The 24,286-nt window shown below is 40.1% G+C and overlaps 1 protein-coding gene and 1 long non-coding RNA gene across 9 annotated transcripts in view; one reads left to right on the top strand and one right to left on the bottom strand.

The window, feature by feature from the left end:
• The window catches only part of atp11a (ATPase phospholipid transporting 11A), a 56,394-nt gene extending 36,937 nt beyond the window's left edge, over nucleotides 1–19,457 (top strand). The window contains exons 14-33 of one of the 8 annotated variants that reach the window (XM_036213518.1): nucleotides 457–516; nucleotides 599–765; nucleotides 839–910; nucleotides 3,130–3,203; nucleotides 3,292–3,407; nucleotides 4,481–4,662; nucleotides 5,999–6,250; nucleotides 6,323–6,500; nucleotides 6,567–6,669; nucleotides 7,718–7,863; nucleotides 9,166–9,225; nucleotides 9,300–9,427; nucleotides 9,516–9,651; nucleotides 10,054–10,077; nucleotides 13,098–13,163; nucleotides 13,235–13,338; nucleotides 13,421–13,586; nucleotides 13,654–13,692; nucleotides 16,563–16,666; nucleotides 18,032–18,169. In XM_036213518.1, coding sequence (XP_036069411.1) covers nucleotides 457–516; nucleotides 599–765; nucleotides 839–910; nucleotides 3,130–3,203; nucleotides 3,292–3,407; nucleotides 4,481–4,662; nucleotides 5,999–6,250; nucleotides 6,323–6,500; nucleotides 6,567–6,669; nucleotides 7,718–7,863; nucleotides 9,166–9,225; nucleotides 9,300–9,427; nucleotides 9,516–9,651; nucleotides 10,054–10,077; nucleotides 13,098–13,163; nucleotides 13,235–13,338; nucleotides 13,421–13,586; nucleotides 13,654–13,692; nucleotides 16,563–16,652 — 2,163 coding nt within the window. In that variant the 3' untranslated portion in view covers nucleotides 16,653–16,666; nucleotides 18,032–18,169. Of the gene's footprint in view, nucleotides 1–456; nucleotides 517–598; nucleotides 766–838; nucleotides 911–3,129; nucleotides 3,204–3,291; nucleotides 3,408–4,480; nucleotides 4,663–5,998; nucleotides 6,251–6,322; nucleotides 6,501–6,566; nucleotides 6,670–7,717; nucleotides 7,864–9,165; nucleotides 9,226–9,299; nucleotides 9,428–9,515; nucleotides 9,652–10,053; nucleotides 10,078–13,097; nucleotides 13,164–13,234; nucleotides 13,339–13,420; nucleotides 13,587–13,653; nucleotides 15,046–16,320; nucleotides 16,410–16,562; nucleotides 16,667–18,031 lie in introns of those variants that run through there. The other 7 variants (XM_024294433.2, XM_024294434.2, XM_024294431.2 and 4 more) reach the window with 7 other exon arrangements.
• A 1,681-nt stretch (nucleotides 19,458–21,138) lies between these two features.
• Nucleotides 21,139–24,246, bottom strand: LOC112160075. The gene is made up of 2 exons (XR_004948433.1): nucleotides 22,420–24,246; nucleotides 21,139–22,216 (listed from the first exon to the last, which is right to left on the bottom strand). It is a non-coding gene; the product is annotated as an uncharacterized LOC112160075 (long non-coding RNA).
• Between the last annotated feature and the right edge of the window lie 40 nt (nucleotides 24,247–24,286).

Genomic DNA, 24,286 nt, shown 5'->3' with positions numbered 1-24,286 from the left:
GCGCAATTGCGCACGTGCGCAGCTTAGAGGGAACATTGGCAACCACTCTGGCCAATTAGGAGTGAGCTTGTTGGAAACCCACAACCCGCACCACTTGAAAGGGCTGCGCAAAATCTGTCAAACGTTCTAAATGTTGGACATGGGAGCCAGTAGGCTCCGCCTACTTTCATTGAGACATTTCATTGGTCAAGAATGGTTATTCTGACTGAGTAACAGCCATTTATTTCCCTGCAGAAGTCTATGGGATTTTGGCTTCTTGGACCCATCAGGTACTTCCTGTTGGGAAAGCCACAGGGGCGGAGTCAATGGGTGTAGCTTTGAAGTTGTGGAACATGATGGAAAAATGTCTCCTTTAACGCCAAACTGCTTATAAATGGATCCTCAGCCATCTTTTTGATAGCGTCTTTATTTCAAAATAAAAGCACAAAAGTAATGAATTAATCATTTTCTTCCCAGGTGATGTCTGGGGCAGCAGACATAGACATGATCGACATGTCTCCTGGACCGGGGGGCAGGGTGAGCCCCTCAGACTCTGTATATCCATGTGTGTCCATGTTTGAGGCTAACGCATCGTCTCCACCCCCCACCCCCCATGCAGGAGCGGAAGGAGCTGTTCTTCCGGGCCTTGTGCTTGTGCCACACGGTGCAGGTGAAGGAGGAGGAGACGGTGGACGGGATCAAACATGGCATCCACCAGGGCAAGTCCTCCTCCTTCTACATCTCCTCGTCACCGGATGAAGTCGCTCTAGTGGAGGGCATGAAGAAGTGAGACTCACAGACGAATTCCTGTTTTTGCTCCAAGTTTTTATGAGTTAATCTTTGTCTGTGTGCGCCGCAGGCTCGGTTATACCTATCTGAGGCTCAAGGACGGTCACATGGAGATCTTGAACAAGGAGGATGAGACTGAGAGGTGAGTGTGGATGAAGGTGAATGTGTTGCTGCTGGTTGTGCATGTTTTCGTATTTAACGCTCACAAACTTTGAAGAAAAAGAGAGAAAATAGAATATTCACAAATGCTTTTATTTTGAAACTGCAGACACATGTCTGCCCCCTGCAGGTCAAATGGTTTTATACCATCAGAGACCGTTGTGCAGCAAACTTTTTGACCTAACCTTTCTGAAGAGAATTTTATTTGTGAACAAGAGAAAACAGGAATCTGTTAACCAATCAGAAGCAAAGACGGTTTGATGGAACGTCAGTCAGCTGACCCAAAATATTCTAATTTTTAAAATCTATGAGAATATTTAGAATTGTCAGAAAAAGTACAGTTTTTGTTTGTCCTTTAACAAAAATATTTTCCAAACTCACTTTATCTCTGTGATGCCACTGCGTTGCTGGAGCCTATCCCAGCCACTGTTAGATGACGGCCGGTTTACCCTGGATGGTTCGTCCGTCCCTCCTAAGGCCAAAAACATATGAAGACTTTATGTTGGCTAAAATTGGAGAAGGATTTAGGAAAATGCAGCCTAACTTTTAGAAATGATATAAATAAAGATTCACTTTTAATTGTCATCAATAAAAAAATCATACATTTCCTTTATTTTTCTTGCATTTTTTTTTATCAATTTCCCTTTTTTTCCATTTTACTTTTTGTGGTGTCACATGACCACTGTGACAGAACATCATTATTTTTCTCTGATCTCTCTGAGTTATCTGACTTGCCACGCCCCTTGCCATCTAGTGGCCCAAAGAGGAAATAGCAGGGCGAAAAACAGGTACAAAAACAATATGGAAAAATTAAAATCATAAATAACAAAAAAAGTTTAAATGTAACTTTAATGTCAAGATTTTAAAAAGGAAAGCAGGAATACTGTACTTCAACAGGATAAGAAAAATTAGAAAGACGAAGAAAGTTCGCTTAAATACTGTAGCAATACTTCATCCTAAAGACTTTTCACCCAAAGTCTATACTCCTATACAGTCAGAATGCAACTTCTCTACCATGAGAAAGATCAAAGAGCTGTCGAAGGACACCAGCGACAAGCTTGTAGAGCTGAACAAAACTGGAGTTAAGCATTTTACAATAAACAAGCTGCTTAGAGAGAAGAGATCAGCTGATGGAGCAGTTAGCAAAAACATATTAGGTTACTAAGGATTTCTAGGCTATTTGGGGGTTTAGCTCATGTTTTAGCCACAGGCTAACTGTTTTGGCTAATTTAGGCTCTTTTTTTTAATTAATTATCTTGATTTGGAGTTTAGCTAATATTTTAGCTTCATGCTAGCTGATTTGGCTAAATTACACATTTTACCAGTTTTTTAGGCTAATTTGGCAATTTGCTAATATTTCAGCCACAAGCTAGCTGTTGGCTTTTTCTCTATTATCTATATATCTAGCTAATATTTCAGCTATATGCTAGCTGTTTTGGCTAATTTAGGCTTTTTTAAAAAAAATCTGGTTAATTTGGCATTTTGCTAATATTTTAGCCTTATGCTAGCTGTTTTGGTTAAATTAGAATTTAACCAGTTTTTTGGATAATTTTGCATTTTTCTCATATTTTAGCTAGCTATCAACTTCATCTTATTTAACTATTAGGTTCAGCCATTTCAGCTATCAAGATCAGCGTTTTTAGTTATTAATTCAGCATCTTCAGCGCCCAAATTCAGCTTACAGCATTCACACTAGTATTGTCACAGGTAATGCTATTTATCTAGTTTTTAAACTGGATTCAGCTTCCTTCCTGTTTAAGCCAGGGAATGTCCAGACTCATCTAAAGTTCTCCAGAGAACATCTGGGTGATCCAGATGAGGGATTACAGGTCATGTGGCCACTCCCCACATTTGGAGGAAGAAGAAAATCAAACCCACCTTGAGACATGGAGGTGGAAGCATCATGGTTTTCTGCAAAGGCTATTGGACAATTGATCCGTAGAGGCGACTCTGGACAAAAACCTCCTTCCGTCAGCGTGGAAGAAACGATCCTGGATCATCCAGCTGGACAGTCATCCCAAACATATCGCCATGGCAACCAACAAATAGATACTCATAAAAAGCGTTTCAAGGTTCTGGAGTCTCTGGACTACAATCCAAATATTTGTATTTGAAGTATTTTTATTATTTAGTTGAAACTGTCTGTGGGAATCCTTCCTCAGCGTTGTTGTCTGCTGTGGAATGAAAGCGTGGTAATTTCAGGTTCGAACTGCTGGAGGTTTTGTCGTTCGACTCGGTCCGGAGGAGGATGAGCGTCATCGTCAGAGCCTGCTCCGGTAAAGCTCAGCACTCCCAAAGTGGATCAGATTCTCAGGTCTGCTTACTGCCTACTCTCCCCCTACTCACCCCCCGACCTCTCTGCAGCAACAGGACCAGGTGACATCTACCTGTTCTGCAAGGGCGCCGACTCCTCCATCCTACCCAGAGTCATCTCAGGAAAGGTGGATGAGGTGAAAGCTCGAGTGGAACACAACGCAGTGGTGAGAGCTCCGCCTCCTCACGCTTCTACACCTGTGCAGACGCTCAGGTGGGAGCGGGAAACATGAGCCCGCCCCTCCTACTGTCCCACTTTAGTGACTCAATTATAGGAGGACTCTGATAAAACTGCACCATAATGCAGGAAGCCAAAGATTCCTCCATATTCTGTTTTGTCTTTTTGTTTTTCTTCACCATAAACTCTAAACTACTGAAGCTCTTTCATGTGTCCCGATAGCCAATGAGCTCAAAGCCCCGCCCTCATGTCAAATCTGAAAAGTCTCCATTGAAATTGTAGACTGAAGACTGAAAGTGAAGAAGGGAACCAGCTAAAAAAGTTGAAAACACAAAAAAGCAGCTAAAACGCAAACATTATTAGTTATCCGGTAACAGTTAAAGGTTTAAAGTTTTTTTACTTTTCTATTTTTTTCTTCCAATTTTCTATATTTCCTTAAAAATGATTTTTTTATTTTCAGATTTACAATGTCTTTTTTTATTTCAACAATTTCTTTAAGTTTACAAAGTTTACTTCTGACTTTAAAACTGGTTTCAAGTTTGAAATGTTTTCCTTAAATCTACAATTTCTTTTTTTCTTCAAATTTTCAATATTTCTTTCAAAGTATTTTCTTTATTTTCACATTTGGAATTTTTTTAATTATTTTTTTTATTTTAAACATTTCTTGAAATTTACAATGTGTACTTTTGAGTTTAAAGGTGTTTTCACTTTAACACCTGAGGCATCGCTGGTGACACTTAAACACGAAATCTTTAACATACTGTAACTTTTCAACCGTTAACATGATAATTCCAGTAGTTTAATATGTATAGAATAATATATATATATTATTATATATGCAATGTATATATGTATAGTACATATGCATATATTATGTATATAATATATATGTATGTGCTTTTATGTATATATATATATATATATATACAATTCTTGAGTTTTTGAATGATAATGAAGTGTATTTCTACTACGCTCTCCTATAGATGAACACATTTGCTGTCCTGAACATAACCCATATCTCCGTATTGGGATCCTCTGTGTGACCGTGTGATGTTCCTGCAGGATGGACTGAGGACTCTGTGTGTGGCCTATCGACCTCTGACCTCTGAGCAGTACCAGCAGGTCTGCAAGCTGCTAAACGACGCAAAGCTGGCGCTGCAGGACAGAGACAAGCGTCTGGCCGAGGCGTACGAGCTCGTGGAGAAGGACCTCATCCTGCTGGGGGCCACTGCGGTGGAGGACAGGTGGGGGGAAAGCTCGGTCTACTGTTTCACCTTTTAAAAAGGTTTCATTGCGTCCTGCAGATGTGGCTGTATTTGGTTTTGTTTGTTCTTTTGGCTCTGTGTTTTGTGTGTTTTATTTATATCAGAGTGGGACCTCTGTGTTTAAGGATCTTTGTGCGTCTGCTTAAAGCTATATCTCATTACATAAGACTACCCAAACTGTCACAAGCACAATTAATCCTGGACAAAGGGTAAATCTAGCTCAGATGAAGGGTAAACATATCTCGGACGAGCCCCCAATTTATGCTATGCCCCAGATCCCCTCAACCAGGGGGGTCAAACTCAATCGTCAGATGAAGTATCGCCATTTTTTTCCCTTTTTGCTCCCAAATTTTAAGACACGGATCCCAAAATGATACGACAAATTCAATGGACATTTTAGAAATGTAAAAATGACCAATTGAAAAATAATCTATCCATTAGTAACAGCTGCTGTTTTGAGTTTTCAACTTTTTTTTCTGCTTTTCTGAATCTTCACTTTCAGTCCTCTGTTTACAGTTTCAATTCTGATTTTCAAGTTTTCGCTGCTGAGCTGAGCCTAATTTTACATGGGGGCGGGGCTTTGAGCTCATTGGCTTATTCAAGTTTTCCATTTTTTTGTTGTTTTTTTCAAATTGAAAAAAAAAATTCTAGCTTTCCTTTTTTTGTCAATTTTCAAGATTTTTTTTCAATTTAAAAAAAAAAAAATCTTATTCCTCCATATTATTTCTGCAATATTTTTTAACAGATTGAAAAAAATTCTTAAAGGAATAAAAAATATCTTATTTTCTGCAAGTTTTTGTTTGTTTTGATTTTCTTTGTTTGCTTGTAATTTTTTAGAATTACAAAATTATTCAAAAAATGTAAAAAAAAAAAGAATAAATAAAGATTAGATATTTTTTGGCTTTTTATTTTAAGTTCTATAATAAATTCAGCAACAAAAAAAATGTGTAAAGACCCCCAAAATGTTATTGCAAAAGAAAAAAATCTTAAAGCAATAAAAATCTCTTTTGGTTTTTGTCTGCTTTTCCTTGTAATTTCTTTAGCATTACAAAATTATTCAAAACATGTAAAAACAATAAATAAAATAGATAATTTTTTAAGTTTTAAGATCTAAAATAAATTCTATTTTTCATGTTGTCTGATGTATTTGTTAAGCTGATTCTGGTTTGACTCCATAACTTTCTTATTGATTATAAATTTGTGACTCAAACATAATTTGGACGTTAACTTTAGCAGAAATACGGCACATTTTATTAGAATTCAAAGTGAATACTCCTCAGCAGCTCCTTTTATTGTGTTCTATCTTGGTTTCCAGACTGCAGGACAAAGCGGCAGACACCATCGAGTCTCTCCACAAAGCAGGAATGAAGGTGTGGGTTCTGACCGGAGACAAGATGGAGACGGCGGCCGCCACCTGCTACGCCAGCAAGCTGTTTCGCCGCAGCACCCACATCCTGGAGCTGACCACCAAACGGGTGGAGGAGCAGAACCTCCACGATGTCCTGTTCGAACTGAGCAGGATGGTCCTCCGGCCCCCTGGGAGCATGGCGCGGGACAACTGCTCCAGGTGGGCCGGTGCTCTGCAGAGCTCCGCCTCCCCCGCTCCACCTGCCGCTGAACGCTCTTCCTTCTTCTGCAGCTTGTCGAGTGACTGCACCGACTACGGGCTGATCATCGATGGAGCCACCCTCTCTGCAGTCATGAGGCCCCCCCAGGAGGACTCCAACTCGGGGAGTTACAAAGAGATCTTCCTGGAAATCTGTCGTAACTGCAGCGCCGTGCTCTGCTGTCGAATGGCGCCGCTTCAGAAAGCTCAGGTACGAACGGAGGGGGCGTGTTGTCTCTGGGATCCACGCCTTCTCATGGACATCTCTGCTTTTCAGATAGTGAAAATGATTAAAACGTCCAAAGAGCATCCCATCACGCTGGCCATCGGAGACGGCGCCAACGATGTCAGCATGATCCTGGAGGCCCACGTGGGCATCGGTCAGTGTCGAGCGCTTTATTGTGAAAGGAAACAAACAGGATGTACTTACTGTGTGAATTCCTGAGTAAACGTTCACACTATGGTGATTCTGCTGCTCCTTTTTTGACACATAAAAAATCAGCTTGGCATCCAAACGTTCGGCTCGTTCAGGACATTACTGCTTGTATTTTTGGTATTCATAAACTTTATAGTTTTTGAAATATTGAGCAAAATAGGCCTCATAGGAAATGAATGAGAAAGTCTTCAAATGTCAACAAGTGGATCAGCAACAAACCTTTAAATAGATTCATGAACTATGTTTTTATATTTTATCGTAATTTAAAAAAAAAATAGTTTAACTATTATTTTAGCGACATGCTGACGTTTTTGGCTAATTTGTTATCTACTAAAGTTTTTATAGGCTAATCTAGAGTTTAGCTCATATTTTAGCAAAATGCCAACAATTTTGAATAATTTAGTTTACTAAGGAAAGGCTGTTTTGGAGTTTAGCTAGTATTTAAACTATGTGCTAGCATATTTGGCTAATTTGGCATCTATTTAGGTTTTTTTGGACTAATTTAGAGTTTAGCTTCAGTTTTAGCAACATGCTAACGATTTTGGCTAATTTTGTTTCCTGAAAAATTTTAGGATATTTTGGAGTTTAGGTAGTATTAAAGCAACAAGCTAGCTTTTTTGGCTAATTTGGCATCCACTGAGGTTTTTGGGGCTAATTTGGAGTTTAGCTCATATTTAATCAACAATAAATATATATTTTTTGCAAAATTGGCATTTATTGGGGATTTTTAAGCAATGTTATTACAAATTTGTCAGAAATGTAGGTCAACGTCAACGCTCTTATAGTTCTTTAACAAAATGTGCAGTTTTTTAGCAAATGTAACATTTTGCAAATACCTTTTCATATTATCCCTGCAGCTAAATCAATTGCGTGGCCATTTTCAGCAAAAAGCTTCAGTATCTTCAGCGACTAGTTTCAGCCAAAAGCCTTCACACTAGCATTATTGCAGGTAATTCCACTTCTCTAGTTCATGTTTATGTACATGCATTCAGGCATCATGGGTAAGGAGGGGCGTCAGGCCGTGAGGAACAGCGACTACGCCATCCCCAAGTTTAAACACCTGAAGAAGATGCTGCTCGTCCACGGACATTATTACTACATCCGCATCTCGGAGCTGGTTCAGTACTTCTTCTACAAGGTAACGACGTCCTGCTGCAGCTCCGAAATGCTTCTCATCTGTCATGACGTGCTCTGTGGAGGTCATATTTCTCATCTTGGTTTTTGCCATTCTTCAGCTGTTTCCCATGATGCAGTTCTTCTTTTCTACCTTTCTCCTTCACTAATTCAGCCTCCAGCATTTCTACTTGCATGCATGATCGTAAACGTATTCCATTCAATTAAAACGTTTATCAAAATATTTTTTGTGTTTTTTTTTTTTTTAAACTTTAAAGCACTTATAAAGATGCATATAAAAATGATTTTTATCGACATTTTTTTCATGTACTTCACAATGTTTTTCAAGAAGATTTTTTTCAGGATATTAAAAGAGTCAAAAATGCAAAAAAACCTATAAGCTAATCGCAATTAGAAACTGGCCCAAAGCCCCAAGGTGCTGGCGTTCAGGATGAACTTTCATTTTTGTTTGTCCTGATGCAGAAAATGAAATAAAACCAGAGTTACTAGATAAATAGGTCCCGCCCACTTTTTGAGAAGCTGCACAGAAGGGCAGAGACAGTCAACGAAGTACACCAAACATTCCAGGCAATGAAACAGATTTTATCTACAACTAACCACAAATGACTGTAATACTGATTCAAACAAGTTTTAATTTGATCAAAAATACCATCACTCTGTTTACAACCGTCAAGGGAATGTGGCTTGTAGACGTTTACTTTTTTCTCTCTCCCTCGTTTAAAGTAAAGACACCAACAATGTTATTACAAAAAACACAAAAAAATCTAAAACCAAAAAAATCTTAAAGCAATAAAAATTTGATTTTGTTTGTCTTTTTCATTTTGTTTTTGTTTGCTTTTTATTGTAATTTTTCATAATTACAAAATTACTCAAAAAATGTAAAAAAATATTAAGATTATATTCTTTTCTTTTTATATTTTTGAAAGGTGTTTGTTTTAAGTTCTAAAATAAATTCAGCAAAAAAAGTAAAAAAATTGTAAAGACACCAACAATGTTATTACACAAAAATATAAAGCCAAAAAACCCTCAAAAACACTTCTTGCCCTCATTTTCAATTATAAATTTATGTTGTTTTGTTTGTCATTGTACTTTATAACCACAAAGTTATTTCAAAAATAAAAAAGCTGATTTTCTTAATACAATATTCTTCCTTTTTTGTTAGCTTTGCTCAACCTTTTCATCTGTTTTAACCCTAAAGTGATGCAGATGTTACTTTTCTTTTTGTTCTTCATTTAGTCGTTATATTGAACTGTCAGCATCTGTCCGTCCCGTTCTCCTCTTCTCACGTCTTCTTTTGTCTCCACAGAATGTTTGCTTCATCTTCCCACAGTTCCTCTACCAGTTCTTCTGCGGCTTCTCCCAGGAGGTAAGCACACCTGACCCCCCCCAGCATCAGGTAAAGGTCCAAACACTCACCGCCCCCTCCATCCTCGCCTCCAGCCGCTGTTCGACACCGCCTACCTGACGCTGTACAACATCAGCTTCACGTCGCTGCCCATCCTGGTGTACAGCCTGATGGAGCAGCACATCAACATGGACATCCTGAAGAAGGACCCCTCCCTCTATAAGTCAGCATCGTGAACATCAAAAGACAAATATAATCAAGAACCTTCAGACGTCCTGACAGTGTCCCTGGAATCTTCCTCCTCTCTGCAGAGATGTTGCCAAGAACTCGTTGCTGAGATGGCCCACCTTCATATACTGGACCGTTCTGGGGGTCTACGACGCCATCGTCATGTTTTTCGGCGTCTACTTCCTGTTCGATAACACCACCTTCACCAGCAACGGACAGGTAACCGGGGTCGTCCTGACCACGCCTCCCCAAAATCCACCTTCTGGATCCGTCTCCTGCTCTGCGGTTCTATTTCCAGATTTACTGTTGAGTTTCTACTTTTTCTTTGCATTTGATTTATTTGCTGGTGGTTCTTTCAAAATAAGATCCATTTATTGATGGAAGATAATTGTTTTTATGCAACAATAGCTTAAAGGTTTGAGGCTGCAAGATCCAGGACACGTTTTTAATCAGCTCTTTCATCTGTTTCCTTTTCAAGCTGCTTTTTATATTTACTGCTTTGAATTTCTTAACTAAAATTTGTTTGCGTCTGATTTCCATTTTTCTTTGATTTTTGTTCTTTTTCCTCTTCTTCTTACCTTTCTGTTGGTTTTTCTTTTTGCTTCTCTTTCCTCCTCCCAGCGAATGACAACCAACACACAGATGGTAAGCCTGTCCCTGTCGCTCTGTCATCTCCTCAGCCCCCCCCCCACCACCACACAACACTTTCCTGTTTGTCGCCTCCGCACAGACGCCCCCCTCCCCGGCGCCTTTCACGTCCATCCGTGTCCAGCCTTTTGTGCGTTCATGCTTTTGTTTCCAGACAAACTTCCTGTCGGCGCGTCCAGCTGTTGGTGTTCAAACACCGGCTGAGTTCACTTCAACAAGTCACTTTACATCAGGGGTGTCAAACTCAGAGGGGGCCAAGATCCAAAACACACCTTAGATCGCGAACCCAACAGAATAAACTTTTATTGAACGCTCAAAAACTAAAATGACTTTAAAACCATAACTATTTAACATAATTATTAACTAGATATACAGCATTACCTGTGATGACTCTAGTGTGAATGCTCTAAGCTGAATTTGGTCGCTGAAGATGCTGAAGCTGATAGCTAGCTAAAATATTAGCTAAATGTCAAAAAAGCCTTAAGAACTAAAAAGAAAAAAAAAAAACAAAGAAAAAAAACGTAGGTTAGTAAAAATAGCTATAAACCAAAAAATAAACAGCTAAACTTCAAAATAGACTAAAAACCTGAAAAAAATCTGAATTAACCAAAACAGCTAGCATGTAGCTGAGATATTCGCTAAACTCCAAAACAGGCTAAAAAAATCTAAATTGGCAAAGACAGCTAGCATGTAACAAAAAAAATAGCTAAACTTCAAAATAGCCCCAAAAAAGAAAAATCCCAAGTTAGCCAAAACAGCTAGCATGTAAATAACAGCCTAACTCCAAAAAATCCTTAAAAACTTAAAAAGAAGAAATTAGCTAAAACAGCTAACATGCACCTGAAATATTAGCTTAACTCCAAAATAGCCTAAAAAATCTGAAAATAGCCTAAATTAGCCAAAGCAGCTAACATGTAGCTGAAATATTAGCTTAACTCCAAAATAGCCTAGAAAATCGTAGTAAATGCCAAAATAGTCCAAAAAGCTAACAGAATGCTAATTTTTAAAACTTTAAAACTGTAACTTTGTCAAAATATTACAAGTTAGAAATGAGCACAAGATAGCATGGGGGGTCCTTCAAAATAAAAGACTTTTGTGGACAACCGCTGAAGAAAATATTAATTTCTGATGACAAATTTCAAAATCTTCAATAAATCTCAGACCAAAAGATGCAAATTTAACTTTTCTTAGTTAAACATCTTCCAATAAAAAACTAGAAGTGATATCAAACAACCATATAGGAAGAATTGTTTTTAAAAAAAAGTATAAAAAATAAACTAGATTTGATATAAAAAAGTTCAAGTTTAACAAGACATTGAATAAATTCTAAGAGATAAAATGAACAGGTTCGTAAATGTGAACACTAACAATGCAAAAGGTTTTTTATTTTGAAAAAGAATAATTAAGATCTCCTTTTGTTTAAAAAATCAACTTAAAAACCCACTTAATTTAGCATTAGCTTGAATAGTAAAAAACAAACAAAAATGAATGTTATTTATTTGAATAAAGTTGGGCATGAAGGGGTTGAAAGTACTAAAAACATGTAATCATGCTTTGTAATATTTTTAAATAATAGTCACAAATGAAGTAAAAAAAAGTTTGGGATGTATTTTTTGAGGTTATGGTCAACAGGAGTTCAGAACTCTAAGAAATAAGTGAACCTCTGGAAGATCTGGACCTTTATTGGTTAAAAAAAGTGTCTTCTTGTTCTTATCTCTTATTTGCAGCCAGATGTTCATTTTTTTTACCTATAAATGCCGAGCAGACGTCAGAACAAGCAGATGTTCATGTAAACATGCAGGATGAGGTCAAAGCAGCGTCTTCATCATTGATACATATTACTGGACTGGCCCTCGGCTATTCGCTGCTACAGGCAGAGACATGCGCGCTCAGGCGCCATTGCTATGCTAACTGTCAATCGTAGATCCAAGCCACACCCCCGCAGCTCAGTCCAGTTCCACTAGCCCCACCCCCTTTTTTTTAAATCATTTTTCAAATCTTGGCTGAGAATATAGTCAGCCTCGAAATGACCTGTTTGGTAACAGTTAAGGTCTGAAAAACATGTTGTATAAAAAGTGTTTATAAATAAAGTTTGATTTGAATTTGAATCCATGAAGAACAAACTTAATGTAGACGAAGAAGAAGCTGAAAAAAACTCAACATGTGAATAAAATGAAGGCAGGAATTCATCCATCCATCCATCTGTTCATCCATCTATCCATCCAATCCTCCATCCATCCATCCATCCATCCATCCATCCATCTATTCATTTATTCGTTCATCCATCCATACTCCATCCATCCCTCCACGCATCCATTCTTTCATCCATCCTCCATCCATCCATCCATCCATCTATCCATCCAATCCTCCATCCATCCGTTCATCCATCCATCCATCCATCCATCCGATCATCCATCCATCAATTCATCCATCCGTTCATCCATCCTCCATCCATCCCTCCATCCATCCATCCATCCTCCATCCATCCATCATCCATCCGATCATCTATCCTTCCATCCATCCATCATCCATCCATCATCCATCCATCCTCCATTCATCCATCCTCCATCCATCCATCCTCCATCCATCCATCCATCATCCATCCATTCATCCGTCCGATTATCCATCCATTATTCATCCATCCATCCGTTCATCCATCCATCTACCCGTTCATCTGATCATCCATCCATCGATCGATCCATTCATCCATCCTCCATTCATCCATCCGATTATCCATCCATTATTCATCCATCCACCCGTTCATCCATCATTCATCCATCCATCATTCATCCATCCATCTACCCGTTCATCCATCCATCATCTTTCCAGTAGCTCCTTTGTGTTTCTAGAACCTCCAAATCTCCACCATACTTCTCCATGATTCCTCCGTAGACTCTCTTCCATCTGTCTGGTTGATTGATTCCTCATCAGAAACGATCCGTTCTCGTGTATGAACCCTGCGGATCTCCGTAGAGCTGAGTTTGAAATGACAGCAGGTGTTTCTCCCCCTCCTGCAGATGTTTGGGAACTGGACGTTTGGGACGCTGGTCTTCACCGTGCTGGTCTTCACCGTCACCTTCAAGGTAACGTTGGGCGCCGGGCGCTCCTCTGTTGGTATGGCTGAAATGGCTGAAGGCTGCCGTTTGTCCTGCAGCTGGTCCTGGACACGCATTACTGGACGTGGATCAACCACTTCGTCATCTGGGGGTCGCTGGTGTTCTTCGTGCTCTTCTCTCTGCTGTGGGGTGGAATCATCTGGTATTGACCCGCTCTCCAGACGCTCTCCTGCGCTCATGGTGGAGGTTTGACCATGAAAACGGTTGTTTTTCTGCTCCTGTAGGCCTTTCCTCAACTACCAGAGGATGTATTACGTCTTCATGCAGATGCTGTCCAGCGGCCCGGCCTGGCTCAGCATCATCCTCCTCATCACTGCCAGCCTACTCCCCGACGTGGTGAAGAAGGTCATCTGGAGGGCCCTGTGGCCCACCATCACCGAGCGCATACAGGTGAGTCCTGCTTGAACCAGCGGCTCGGCGGTGTTCACCGGCGCTGACGTGTGCTGTGGCTCAGCAGGTGAACGCCGGGTCATGCCGCGTCCTGGCGTTCCTGCACGTGAGTCGCTCCGCCTCTCCGCATGCGTGCGGTGCTCCTGTCTTCTTAGAACGGATATTTATAGCCTCAACAGGATGTTTTATTGATGAAGAAAAGGAATCAAATGTCGCACCTTTTCCTCCAATATGGCGCCGGAGTGAAGACAATCGGTTCTTTTAGATCACGTGTCAAAGTCAAGGCCCGGGGGCCGGATCCGGCCCTCCAGATCAATTTGTTTTATTGTTATTAATGGCTGATGTTATCTTGCGCTCATTTCTCCAACCAGTTTATCCAACTGAAATCATTTAAATCCAAATCCTCATCCATTTCCTCGGGTGTCCGTTTTGTTTTTTGATCCGTCCATTAAATCCAATGAGGCAGCAGGAGCACAGCAGCTTTTACGCTGCAGAACAACAGGAAATGATAAACAAACGTTTAATCATCAGCGTTTGTCAGAGCGGAAGGTTGTTTTTGAAACGTGAGACGTTTCTGAAACCCGATGACGGCTCTCCTCTCTCGTGTTTGCAAACTTCAGCAACAGTTTGGGTCCGTTCTTTACCAGAAGATTAAAAAATAAAAGCCTTTCCGTCTGTTTTTCTACCTCCGAGTCTCATTTAAGCTTCAATGAATGTTTGTTTTTGTCTGTTTATGAAACAATAATCGTTGATTAAATAAAAATCTATTTAAAAAAGCCTCAGATGCATCAATAAAACATAAAAACTGAGTTTGAATTTCTAAAAGTTGAATTTGTTGTGTGGATTTTGAATTCTTATTTAAAAAAAACCTACTTTTTGTTCCCATGATGCCATGGGGCAATCTTTGTGTCCTGACTGTTTAAAGACCCACTCCGATTAAAAAAGTGTGTTCTTGTAGCGTTTCTCTCACAATGGAGGACATTTATAAAAGAATATTAATATCATTTCTGATGATTTCTTTAGTCAAATTGTTGTGAATCAGGAAAAGACGACAAAAATGAAAAGGTCGTTTTCTCTTACAGATAAATGGTTCCATGAACGTCTTTGTTTTCTTCGTTTGAGCAGGAATCTGAGTCAGAACTGTACGTGAGAGCTCTGATGTTGCTCCTCATTGCTAATGATAGGTTAGAGGGGCTGTAAGCTGGAGTCACCACTCCATCGGTAATGGCTCCCCGTTATGACCTAGAACTCATGAAAAACTCAGGGCCCGGGTGAAATATTGAAGTTATTTAAGGTTTAAGTTAATTTATTCTAAATAATATTCCTGCCTTTTTATTATTCAGAATTATGTTAAAAAGTTACAGTTTTAAAGTTTTAAAAATTGGCCCTTTGCTAGCTTTATGGCGTTTACTAAAATGTTTTAGGCTATTTTGGAGTTTAGCTAATATTTCAGCTACATGCTAGCTGTCTTCACCTTGTACCTACGTTTTTTAACCTAATTTGAAGTTTAGCAAAGTTAAGCTACACAGTAGCTATTTTTTTGTGCTAATTTAGGCTTTTTTTTCGTTTTTAGGCTGTTTTGGAGATTAGTTACTATTCCAGCTACATGCTAGCGGTTTTGGTTAACCTAGTTTTTTTGGTAGTCTTTTAACCTAATTTGAAGTTTAGCTATTTTTTCAGTTACATGCTAGCTATTTTGGCTTATTTATGCTTTTTTGAGTTTTTTGGGGCCATTTTACAGTTTAGATATTTCTTCAGCTACATGCTAGCTCTTTTGGCTAATCTAAGGTGTTTTTTTAAAAAGTTTTTTTAGGCTAATTTGGCATTTAGCTAATATTTTAGCTACATGCTAGCTGTTTAGGCTAATTTAGACTTTTTTCCTTTTTTAGTCCATTTTGGAGTTTAGCTAGTGTTTCAGCTACATGCTAGCTGTCTTCACAAATTTAGGCTTTTATTTCGTTTTTAGACTGTTTTGGTAATATGTCAGCCACATGCTAGCTGTTTTGGCTAATTTTGGCTTTTTAATTTTTTTTTACACTGGAGTTTAGCTAATATTTCAGCTACGCAGTAGCTATTTTTTTGTGCTAATTTAGGCTTTTTTTTTCGTTTTTAGGCTGTTTTGGAGATTAGTTACTATACTATACCTACTTTTTTTGGTAGTCTTTTAACCTAATTTGAAGTTTAGCTATTTTTTCAGTTACATGCTAGCTATTTTGGCTTATTTATGCTTTTTTGAGTTTTTCGGGGCTATTTTACAGTTTAGATATTTTTTTCAGCTACATGCTAGCTCTTTTGGCTAATCTAAGGTGTTTTTTTTTTTAGGCTAATTTGGCATTTAGCTAATATTTTAGCTAGCTCTCAGCTTCAGCGTTTTTAGCTATCAATTTCAGCATCTTCAGGAGCCAAATTCAGCTTACAGCATTCATGCTATCAGGTAATTGTATGTATGTAGTTTATAATTATGTTAAAATGTTACAGTTTTAAAGTTTTATAAATGTAGTTTTAGTTTGTTCAATAAATGTTTATCCTGTTCGGCCTGCGATCTAAGGTGTGCGATCGAGTTTGACACCCCCGTCCAAGGAAACAATTTCGATTTTGGCCAAAACAGATCAAAAGAGATCAGAGTGGGACTTTAAACGTGGAATTTCTTTCTTCCTTGTGTGTTTAGAAGCCTAACTTTCCTCTTACTAAAGTCAACTTCTCCTCCTCCTGCTCCTCCTCGTCCTCCCGGCAGACTAAGCGTCAGTGCCTTGCCTCTGAGCCTTCCACCATCTTTATGCTGTCTCAGACTTCCAGCAGAATCAGTTTCTAACCCTCCTGGAGGTGACCCTCTACACTTCCTCTCCCCTCCTCCTTTTGTTTCTCAGAATCCCGCATGTGTTGCATGTCGGCTCATCTGTGCTTTGTGTTTTTTTGGTAGTTTTGACTTTTGTTTTGTGTGCGTTTTAACGTGTTTGTCCTCCAATGTGTTTGCAGCGATTGAGGGATATGAAAAGGTTTGAAAGGGCCCCCGCCTCCCCTTGTTCAGACTCCTTACTAGACGGAGTCGCAGTCACGGAAGCCTAATGCGCTTGGTCACGGTAAAAGCCCACACGCCTCCGCCTCTGCCTGTGACCGTGGGGGTCCGGGTGTGTGCCTCCACAGGTTTCCCCTCCCAGCTCACTAACAGGTGGACTGTCTGCTGTGGACGTTTTTCAAGGTCGTGTGAGAGCTGCCTTGGGGTCACGTGGAGCTCTAGTGCCACCCGGTGGCCCCTTTCATGGCTGCAGGCATGAAGCGGTTGTGTTTCCATCTGCATGTCTAAAAACACTAATTCATGCTTTTATTTTCTCTGTTTTGCTGTTTGCTTTGGGTGCATTTCGTCTGACCTGCATGGATGTCGCAGCTGGCCAGGTTCACTCTAAAAACCAAACGGGCTGCTGGGATTAACCCTCATTAATCTGCAGAGATTACTGATTTGTCTCTAAGGAAAACTATGGAGGGATTTTTGTGTCACCGTATTGCAAGCAAAAGTCACAGTTTTGAGATAAAAATAGTTTCAAACAAAATGTAAAGTGTTTCAAATAAAATATTGAATATTTGCTACACTAACATGAATAGATCCAGAACTTTGTTGCATATTTGAGCTTTGTTGCTAGATAAACGGGCCAGAATAGTTTAAGAATTCCAACCGGACAGATAGAAAGTCTGAAGTCCACTTTGCTCCCCCAACATGGCGATGCAAGGCAGAGACACCTGATTGGATAGAATCTAGACCAATCAGCAGGCCATCTGGGGTGGCACAAATGTTCAATGCAAAACCAAAGATAGGGCGAAAGCGAGACGAGGCACTACGCATCTAAAAACTTTGTTCGAATTTTTTTTTTTAAGGAAAAAAAAAAACATGTTTGCAAACGCAAAAGTATTTTTTGCAAGCAAAAAAAAAATGTTTGGAGTTTGGCTAATATTCCAGCGATATTACAGCTGTTTTGGTTAATTTTTTTAGGCTATTTTTGGTTAATTTTTTTAGGCTATTTTGCAGTTTAGCTAATATTTCAGCTACATGCTAGCTTTTTTTGGCTAACCTAAGTTTTTTTGTTTGTTTGTTTTTAGGCTAATTCGAGGTTTAGCTATTTTTTATGTTACATGCTTGTTTTTTTTAGCTAATTTAGGCTTATTTGGGTTTTTTGGGCTATTTCACAGTCATAGCCCAATATCTGTTTTTGCAAAAGCAAAAATACTTTTTGTAAGCAAAAAAAAAGTTTTTCAAAGCAAATATTAAATATTGGATTTGCAACACTTTACATTTTGTTTTCAACGTAGACAATTTTGATCTCAAAATTGTGACTTTAGCTTCCAATATGGTGGCACAGAAATCTGCTCCAGAAAAATCTGAAAGCTGGCCAGCTGAGACCTTAAGACATCTGTCTGAAGACCGTCTGACCCGTCTGCTTCTGCTCCCGCAGGACGCTGACAAACTCTACAAGGGCCAGCTGTCTGAGTTCACCCCCCTGGCGTCCCTCCAGGCCCCGCCCAAGGCTGCCGGCCGCCGGCGAGGCTCGGAGAACCAAAGGAACCCGCGAAGGTCTGCAGCTTTTAGCAAGAAACTCATGTTCACCCGCTGGCAAAGAACGCCAGACTACTGCACCTTCACGCCGCTGCTCCGCCTGGTGGACGGCCAATCGCATAGCGCTTATGGTGGGGCGGAACCTGAAACCTGCGTCTGACCTTTTTTTTAAAAAAAAAAACTCAACCATTTGGAGCTAATTGAAGCACAAAGCATTGTGGGAAGCATCCAGGTCTTCTTAAGGGCTCTGTGTGTGGATGTCAAACCCTCGCCTTCACCTGTCGCGTCCTGCTCTCTGACCTGTCCTCTCCTGACTCCGCCTCTCCGCAGGACTAACTGGTGTTGCCTCTGCGCAAACCTGTTATCCAGAAACACTCCGTAGGACGGAGCACGCCGCAGCGCTGTAAGGAGGCCCGGCAGGAAAGCCGGAACGCTTTAGAACCCAATCCTAAATCCCGGTCCAGAAGGTTCCGGCTTTCCTCACGTCTGTTGTGCTTGACGGGATAGAAACACGTTTCTTTAGCCTCTACTGTAGAGCGGGAGCGTCAAACTCCAGACCCGGAGAGTCTTTGAAGCAGCAACCTAAAACCAAAATCCAAACCTGCTGAAGCCCTTTGGGGGTTGCTGGAGCCTATCCCTGTCACGGCAGCTTTACAATCTGCTCAAACATGTGACTTTGTCGTTGTCTCAGACTTCTGTGCTGCTTCAAAGACACTCCTCCAACCAGAGTGGCTTAGTTTCCCATTATTGCACCCCTGGTAAAAGCAGGTGAGACCGGGATGGAGTCTGACCCCCCGCTGTAGCTCCTGAGTTCTCAGGAGAAGATTACGATGCTGCCTTAAAGCTTCCCTTGTGTGTGGAGTAGATGAAGCAAACGCTGAGACGCTCCTGCTGAGACGGGGAGCGTCACGCCGCCTCAGTTTGACTTCACTCCTTTCTGAGGGAGTCGAGCTGCTTCACGTTTAGGTATAAAAACATATAGAACCTAAGTTTTGTTTGATAAACCAACTCTAAAGCATCCCCAACATGGTAACAGCCTCATTTTTGATTTGAAAACTTATTTTTAACAAATTAGGAGGAAATAATCATAAAATTTGATGGAAAAATGCAGCTAAACCAAAACCTTTAAGCTCCTTTTTCCTTCTTTAAAGACCCACTCTGATCATCAGCACACTCCCTGAGCTCTTAAACATCAAGAAGCTGATTTAGCCTAAATTAGAAAAACGGCAGTGTTCTCTAGGACATAGTTTCTGCAGAGCAGCAAAAATGTGTTCGAAATTCACCTCTGAGATGTGGGCGGGACCCCCATTCCCATCTGTTTACACAAAGTGTAACTCAAAGTCAAGGCCCAGGGGCCGGATCCGGCCCTCCAGATCGATTTATTTTATTGTTATTAATGTCCCAATTTTATCGTGCGCTAATTTTTTAGGCTATTTTGGAGTTTAGCTAATATTTCAGCTACATGCTAGCTGTTTTGGCTAATACATTTTTTTAATAGATTTTTAGGCTAATTTGGCATTTAGCTAATATTTTAGCTGGCTATTAGCATTTTCAGCTATCAGCATTCATGTTAGCATTATCACAGGAAATGCTATATATCTAGTTCATAAGTTCATAAGTTTTAAAAATGTAGTTTGAGAATGTTCTATAAATGTTTATCCTGTTCGACATAAGGTGTGTTCTGGATTTTGGCCCCCTGTGTGACTGAGTTTGACCCCCCTGGTTCACACGCTCTCCCACTAGCTTACAGCCCCTCACACCCAAAGGTGGATCCATTATGTCACAAACATTCACAAGAGCTTGAATAAATAAATATTCAGAAATACAATTTTAATCTTCATTTATGTTTAGCTTTAATCGAAAAACATGTTAAAAAAAACACAAAAAACTTTTTTTTTTTATCGGAGTTGGTCTTTAAAGTAAACAAGCCTTACATAGAATCGTTCACATCCGTCCATCCAAACAGGTTTCAGTTCTAGTTATGAGAACACAAACTCATTAAGGTATAAAGTTTTATATAATATCTAGAAATGAGGGTTATCTTCTCATAAGCATCACTAAATCGCCTTAATGATCTGACACTCTAAATCAGTGGTCCCCAAACTACGGCCCGCGGGCCGGATCCGGCCCTCTTCAACATTTGATCCGGCCCCTGAACATTGTCAGAAAATGGAGACAGAATTGCTAACAGAAAGCGTTAGCATCACTCGCAGACAGAATTGCTAACAGAAAACAACAAACTGGCCCCACCACTCATCTATGAAGAAAAACGTATGCGGCCTTGACAAGAAAAGGTTGTGACCCCTGCTCTAAAGGACATCTAAAAGGAGCTCTAGTCTTTGCTTTTCTAGTCTGAAGGTAGAAGCTGAAGGTTTGTTCTCATATCAACTCAAATTCTCCTTTTCTTCATAGCTGTTCTGTCTTCTGCTGCAGCATCTTCAAGGTTTCCTCCTTCACTCCACTAAGCATCTTTTCACCTCCAGTCCACAGGATTTGTTTTAGTCGTTCGGATTAGAACTTGTGACTAGGACTTGTATGAACCAAAGCCTTTCTGCTGCTGCTGTAGACATCACTCTAGCTGCTTTAAATTAGGTGCCTTGTGCGAGTTTTTATTAAAAAAGTAAACGTACCTGCTTTGCTCTGGGGTCACTTCTACTGTTTCCAAGCTGCTGAACAAACTACGTTACAGGAAGTTGTTTTTTTTAAACAAGTTTAAACATTTCTGTTCGTCTTTTTACCCAAAGTTATTTATTGAAGTTCGTATGAGGATCAGCGTTTATATTTATGATGGAATAGAAGTTTCTGCTGGCATAAAGGGATGTCATATCTACTCTGAACCCTGATGATGAATGAATGTCAAGTCAGAGCCATACGGACCATCACCTTCCTCCTGGGGGCGGAGCTTCAGAGTAATATAAACACTTGTTTCATCTTTTATGTAAAAACCAACATTTAATGCCGCAGACGTCCGTTTTCAAAGTTACTTTTCCATGTTTTTTTTTATTATTTTTGTAGAAATATCAATAAGTCTGTTGTTACCGTGGTAACCCGACAGCCTTCAAACAGTTATTAATGTATTACTGCATAGTGTTCTGCACTCATGTTACCTATCCATCACTGTACTGTAAAATACAGTATAAATATATATATATATAAAATAAATGAACAATCCCTATGTTAGTGGACAGTTTCAGGATCTTTTTGTAAAACAGTTTTTAAGAGTCGGTAAGATTTACTGGTGGTTTTTGCCAATCCTTAACGCGGGGAATGTACATGGATTTGCTTGAAAAAAAATAAAGGAAGTGAAAAGCTTACAAAGAGTTTAAATGTTTTTATTGCTTTGAGAATATTTTTCAAAAATGAATGAAATGACCTTTTCTAAAGGGAAAGAAGAGGCGTCATCGGTGACCTTAAACACCAAATCTGTAACGTTTCAACTGTTAACACGATAATCCCAGTCGATTCTGAAGGACTTTTAAAATATTACAGTCAATCAAAGAACATAAACACTGAGAGAAAAGGAGTCAAACACAGAAAATACGCTCAGGCTGAACACACACAGTAACAAGACTTTACACTTCACAGAGAGGAGCAGGAATATATCCAGAACTGATGAGGATGACCAACAGCTAGTGGTAACAGGAAGACAGTGGCTGATGCATGATGGGAATTGGAATACAAGAGGATGACTGATGCAGTAAGTACTCAGGTGACGGCTCCCTCTGGTGGCCGGAGGAGGACATAACTATCCATTTTTGAGTTTTTTGTTTCATCACGTAGAAGGGAAATGCATTTAAATCGATTTTTATCAAATACTGTGATCATGATAGTTATTCTGGAGGGACACTGATGATGCTGAGGTTGGAGCTACACTGTAAAAAATGAAATGTTGCATTAATTAATTTGTTACATTTAAAATTATTAAATTTTCGTTTACTTAACTTATAAATTGTGCTGTTACAGCCCAACGTCGACTCAGAGCCCTATGTCAGGTGCTCACCGCCAGCTAAACTCTTCCTCCAAATCAAACTCCTGGGACAGACTTGTGTGTCGAACTGGACGTTTAATAAAGGGAAGTGTGAAACTACAAACAGAAACATAAATACAATATTTATTATTCCTCAGAAATATAAAACAATATGATTTGTGATTTAAGGCTTAAACAAAAACAATAGCAAAAATCTTTCCATCTCTAATTTTGCAACATTGATAGTCATAAACTCAAATAATCAACTCAAATAGCATTCCTTAAATGTGCACAGTAACCTAAAAATTCAGAATACTCACTAGCATTGCACCTAAATGACACTGGACACCTGATGACACTGGATGGAGATGCCACATCCACATGTGGTGAAGCCATGCCAAGACTGCACATTCAGTCACGTGCTCTGATGATGTCACACTGTGATATCAAACTGTGCCAGCAGGGGGAGCAGTCCAAAAGCAGCAGGGAGATGAACGACAGTCCAGAACACTCCCCGCCTGGCATCTACAATGATGCCACACACTTAGTCTTCTGGCCAGAGTAATAACACAAATTCAGCAACCGGCGTGTTGAAGGTTTTGGGATTCTTGTCATGAACCACTCTGACTTCCACTTTGCGTACATCACCATCTGTGTCTGGAAGGGTCTTGGAAATCACTCCAAGTGGCCACTGATTTCTCCTGACTCGGTCATTCTTGAGGAGGACAACGGCTGTGTCCAAATTCAGGTACTGCATCCTCCTGAGGCCGTGGCATTAGTGGTCGCCGATGGGCGGATCCTCCACAGAGCTGGTATACCAGATGTTACGGACTGTGAATTTGGACGGTCTAGCCTTCTTGATAATTCCCGCTATTACCAACGGCTAACTTCCTGTAGCCTAGCTAGAGGTGTTTCGAGCGGTTGGAAATGATGGAGTTCGAGTCGCTGGTTCTTTTCTTCCCCATTCAGCTTTTGCTGCTTGAGGAGTTAGAAGAATTGCATCGCCGTAGAAGGCATCTGCTTTTGTTCCGCCTGAGACAGCACAATGCGCTGGTACAGTATTAAAAAAAAAAAAAGAAAGAAAAAAAACAAGCTCTTTTTACTTATTAGCTTTAGCTAGTTTGATGGGTGTATTTATTTAGCAACTTCATTACAGGTTGTAGAATATACAATTACTGACGCAGATGTTTCTTATTGTTTGACACAAGTTATTGCTGTAAATCTGAGCGTAAAGTATTTGTACTCGTCTAGTAATCAGATTACAATAGTGTTAAATGTTCATTTTATATTCTTAATTTTTTTTTTTTGTTGAAAAATTATTTTAAAGAATTTTACCTTACTCTTATTAGAAATAAGAACAATTAGTATTTAAGCATTTGGCTATCCACATGTTCATCTAAGTATAATGATGTTTTATGGTCTTAAAAAAACAAAACCACATATTTTCACTAATACATTGTTTTTCTTTTCTTTTTAACTAGACCAAACCCCAGTACTGTCGGGTAAACCTCAGTCTGCCATTACTGGAGCGTTATTTTAACTTGGAGGACACGAGGCCAGACTTCCGGCTAAGCAAGACATCTTTTACAGTCCTGCTTAATCTTCTGGACCAGGACCGGCGACATGGATGGGGTGCTGTAATTAAGACCCTGGTTTTCCTTTTCTGGTTGGCGAGCGGAGCATCCTACAGGGTGGTCTCCAGAGTGTTTGGGACGCCTCGTTCCACTGTCCACTGCATCGTCCACAGACTCACTGAGGAGGTGGTGGCCATCCGCCATAAGGTCATTCACCTTCCGAAAACCCCCGAGGACCTGGAGGTGGTGTCCCGAGGGTTTGCAGGGCTGGCACGGCAGGGAGCTTTCCTGAGAGCTGCAGGTGCCATCGACGGATGCCACATCAGGATCGAGCCTCCTAGCGGCCCCGATGGTCACTGCTACAGAAACAGAAAACTGTTCCCCTCCATCATCCTGCAGGCTGTGTGTGACCATCGGGGCTGCTTCATTGACAACTATGTGGGCTGGCCTGGGTCGGTGCATGACTCCAGGGTGCTCCGCCACAGCCCACTATACAGGTAGACGGTCTACCCTCCTCCAGGGCATTTCATCCTAGCAGATGGTGGATACCCGTGTCTCCAACGCCCACTCCCCCTCATCACTCCCTACAAGCGTGTGAACGAAGGTGTTGCAG

The sequence above is a fragment of the Oryzias melastigma genome, linkage group LG9 (genome assembly GCF_002922805.2).
Source record: "Oryzias melastigma strain HK-1 linkage group LG9, ASM292280v2, whole genome shotgun sequence".
NCBI lineage: Eukaryota > Metazoa > Chordata > Actinopteri > Beloniformes > Adrianichthyidae > Oryzias > Oryzias melastigma.
Note: the sequence above shows the minus strand (reverse complement) of the source record. Positions and strands in the feature narration are given on the sequence as shown.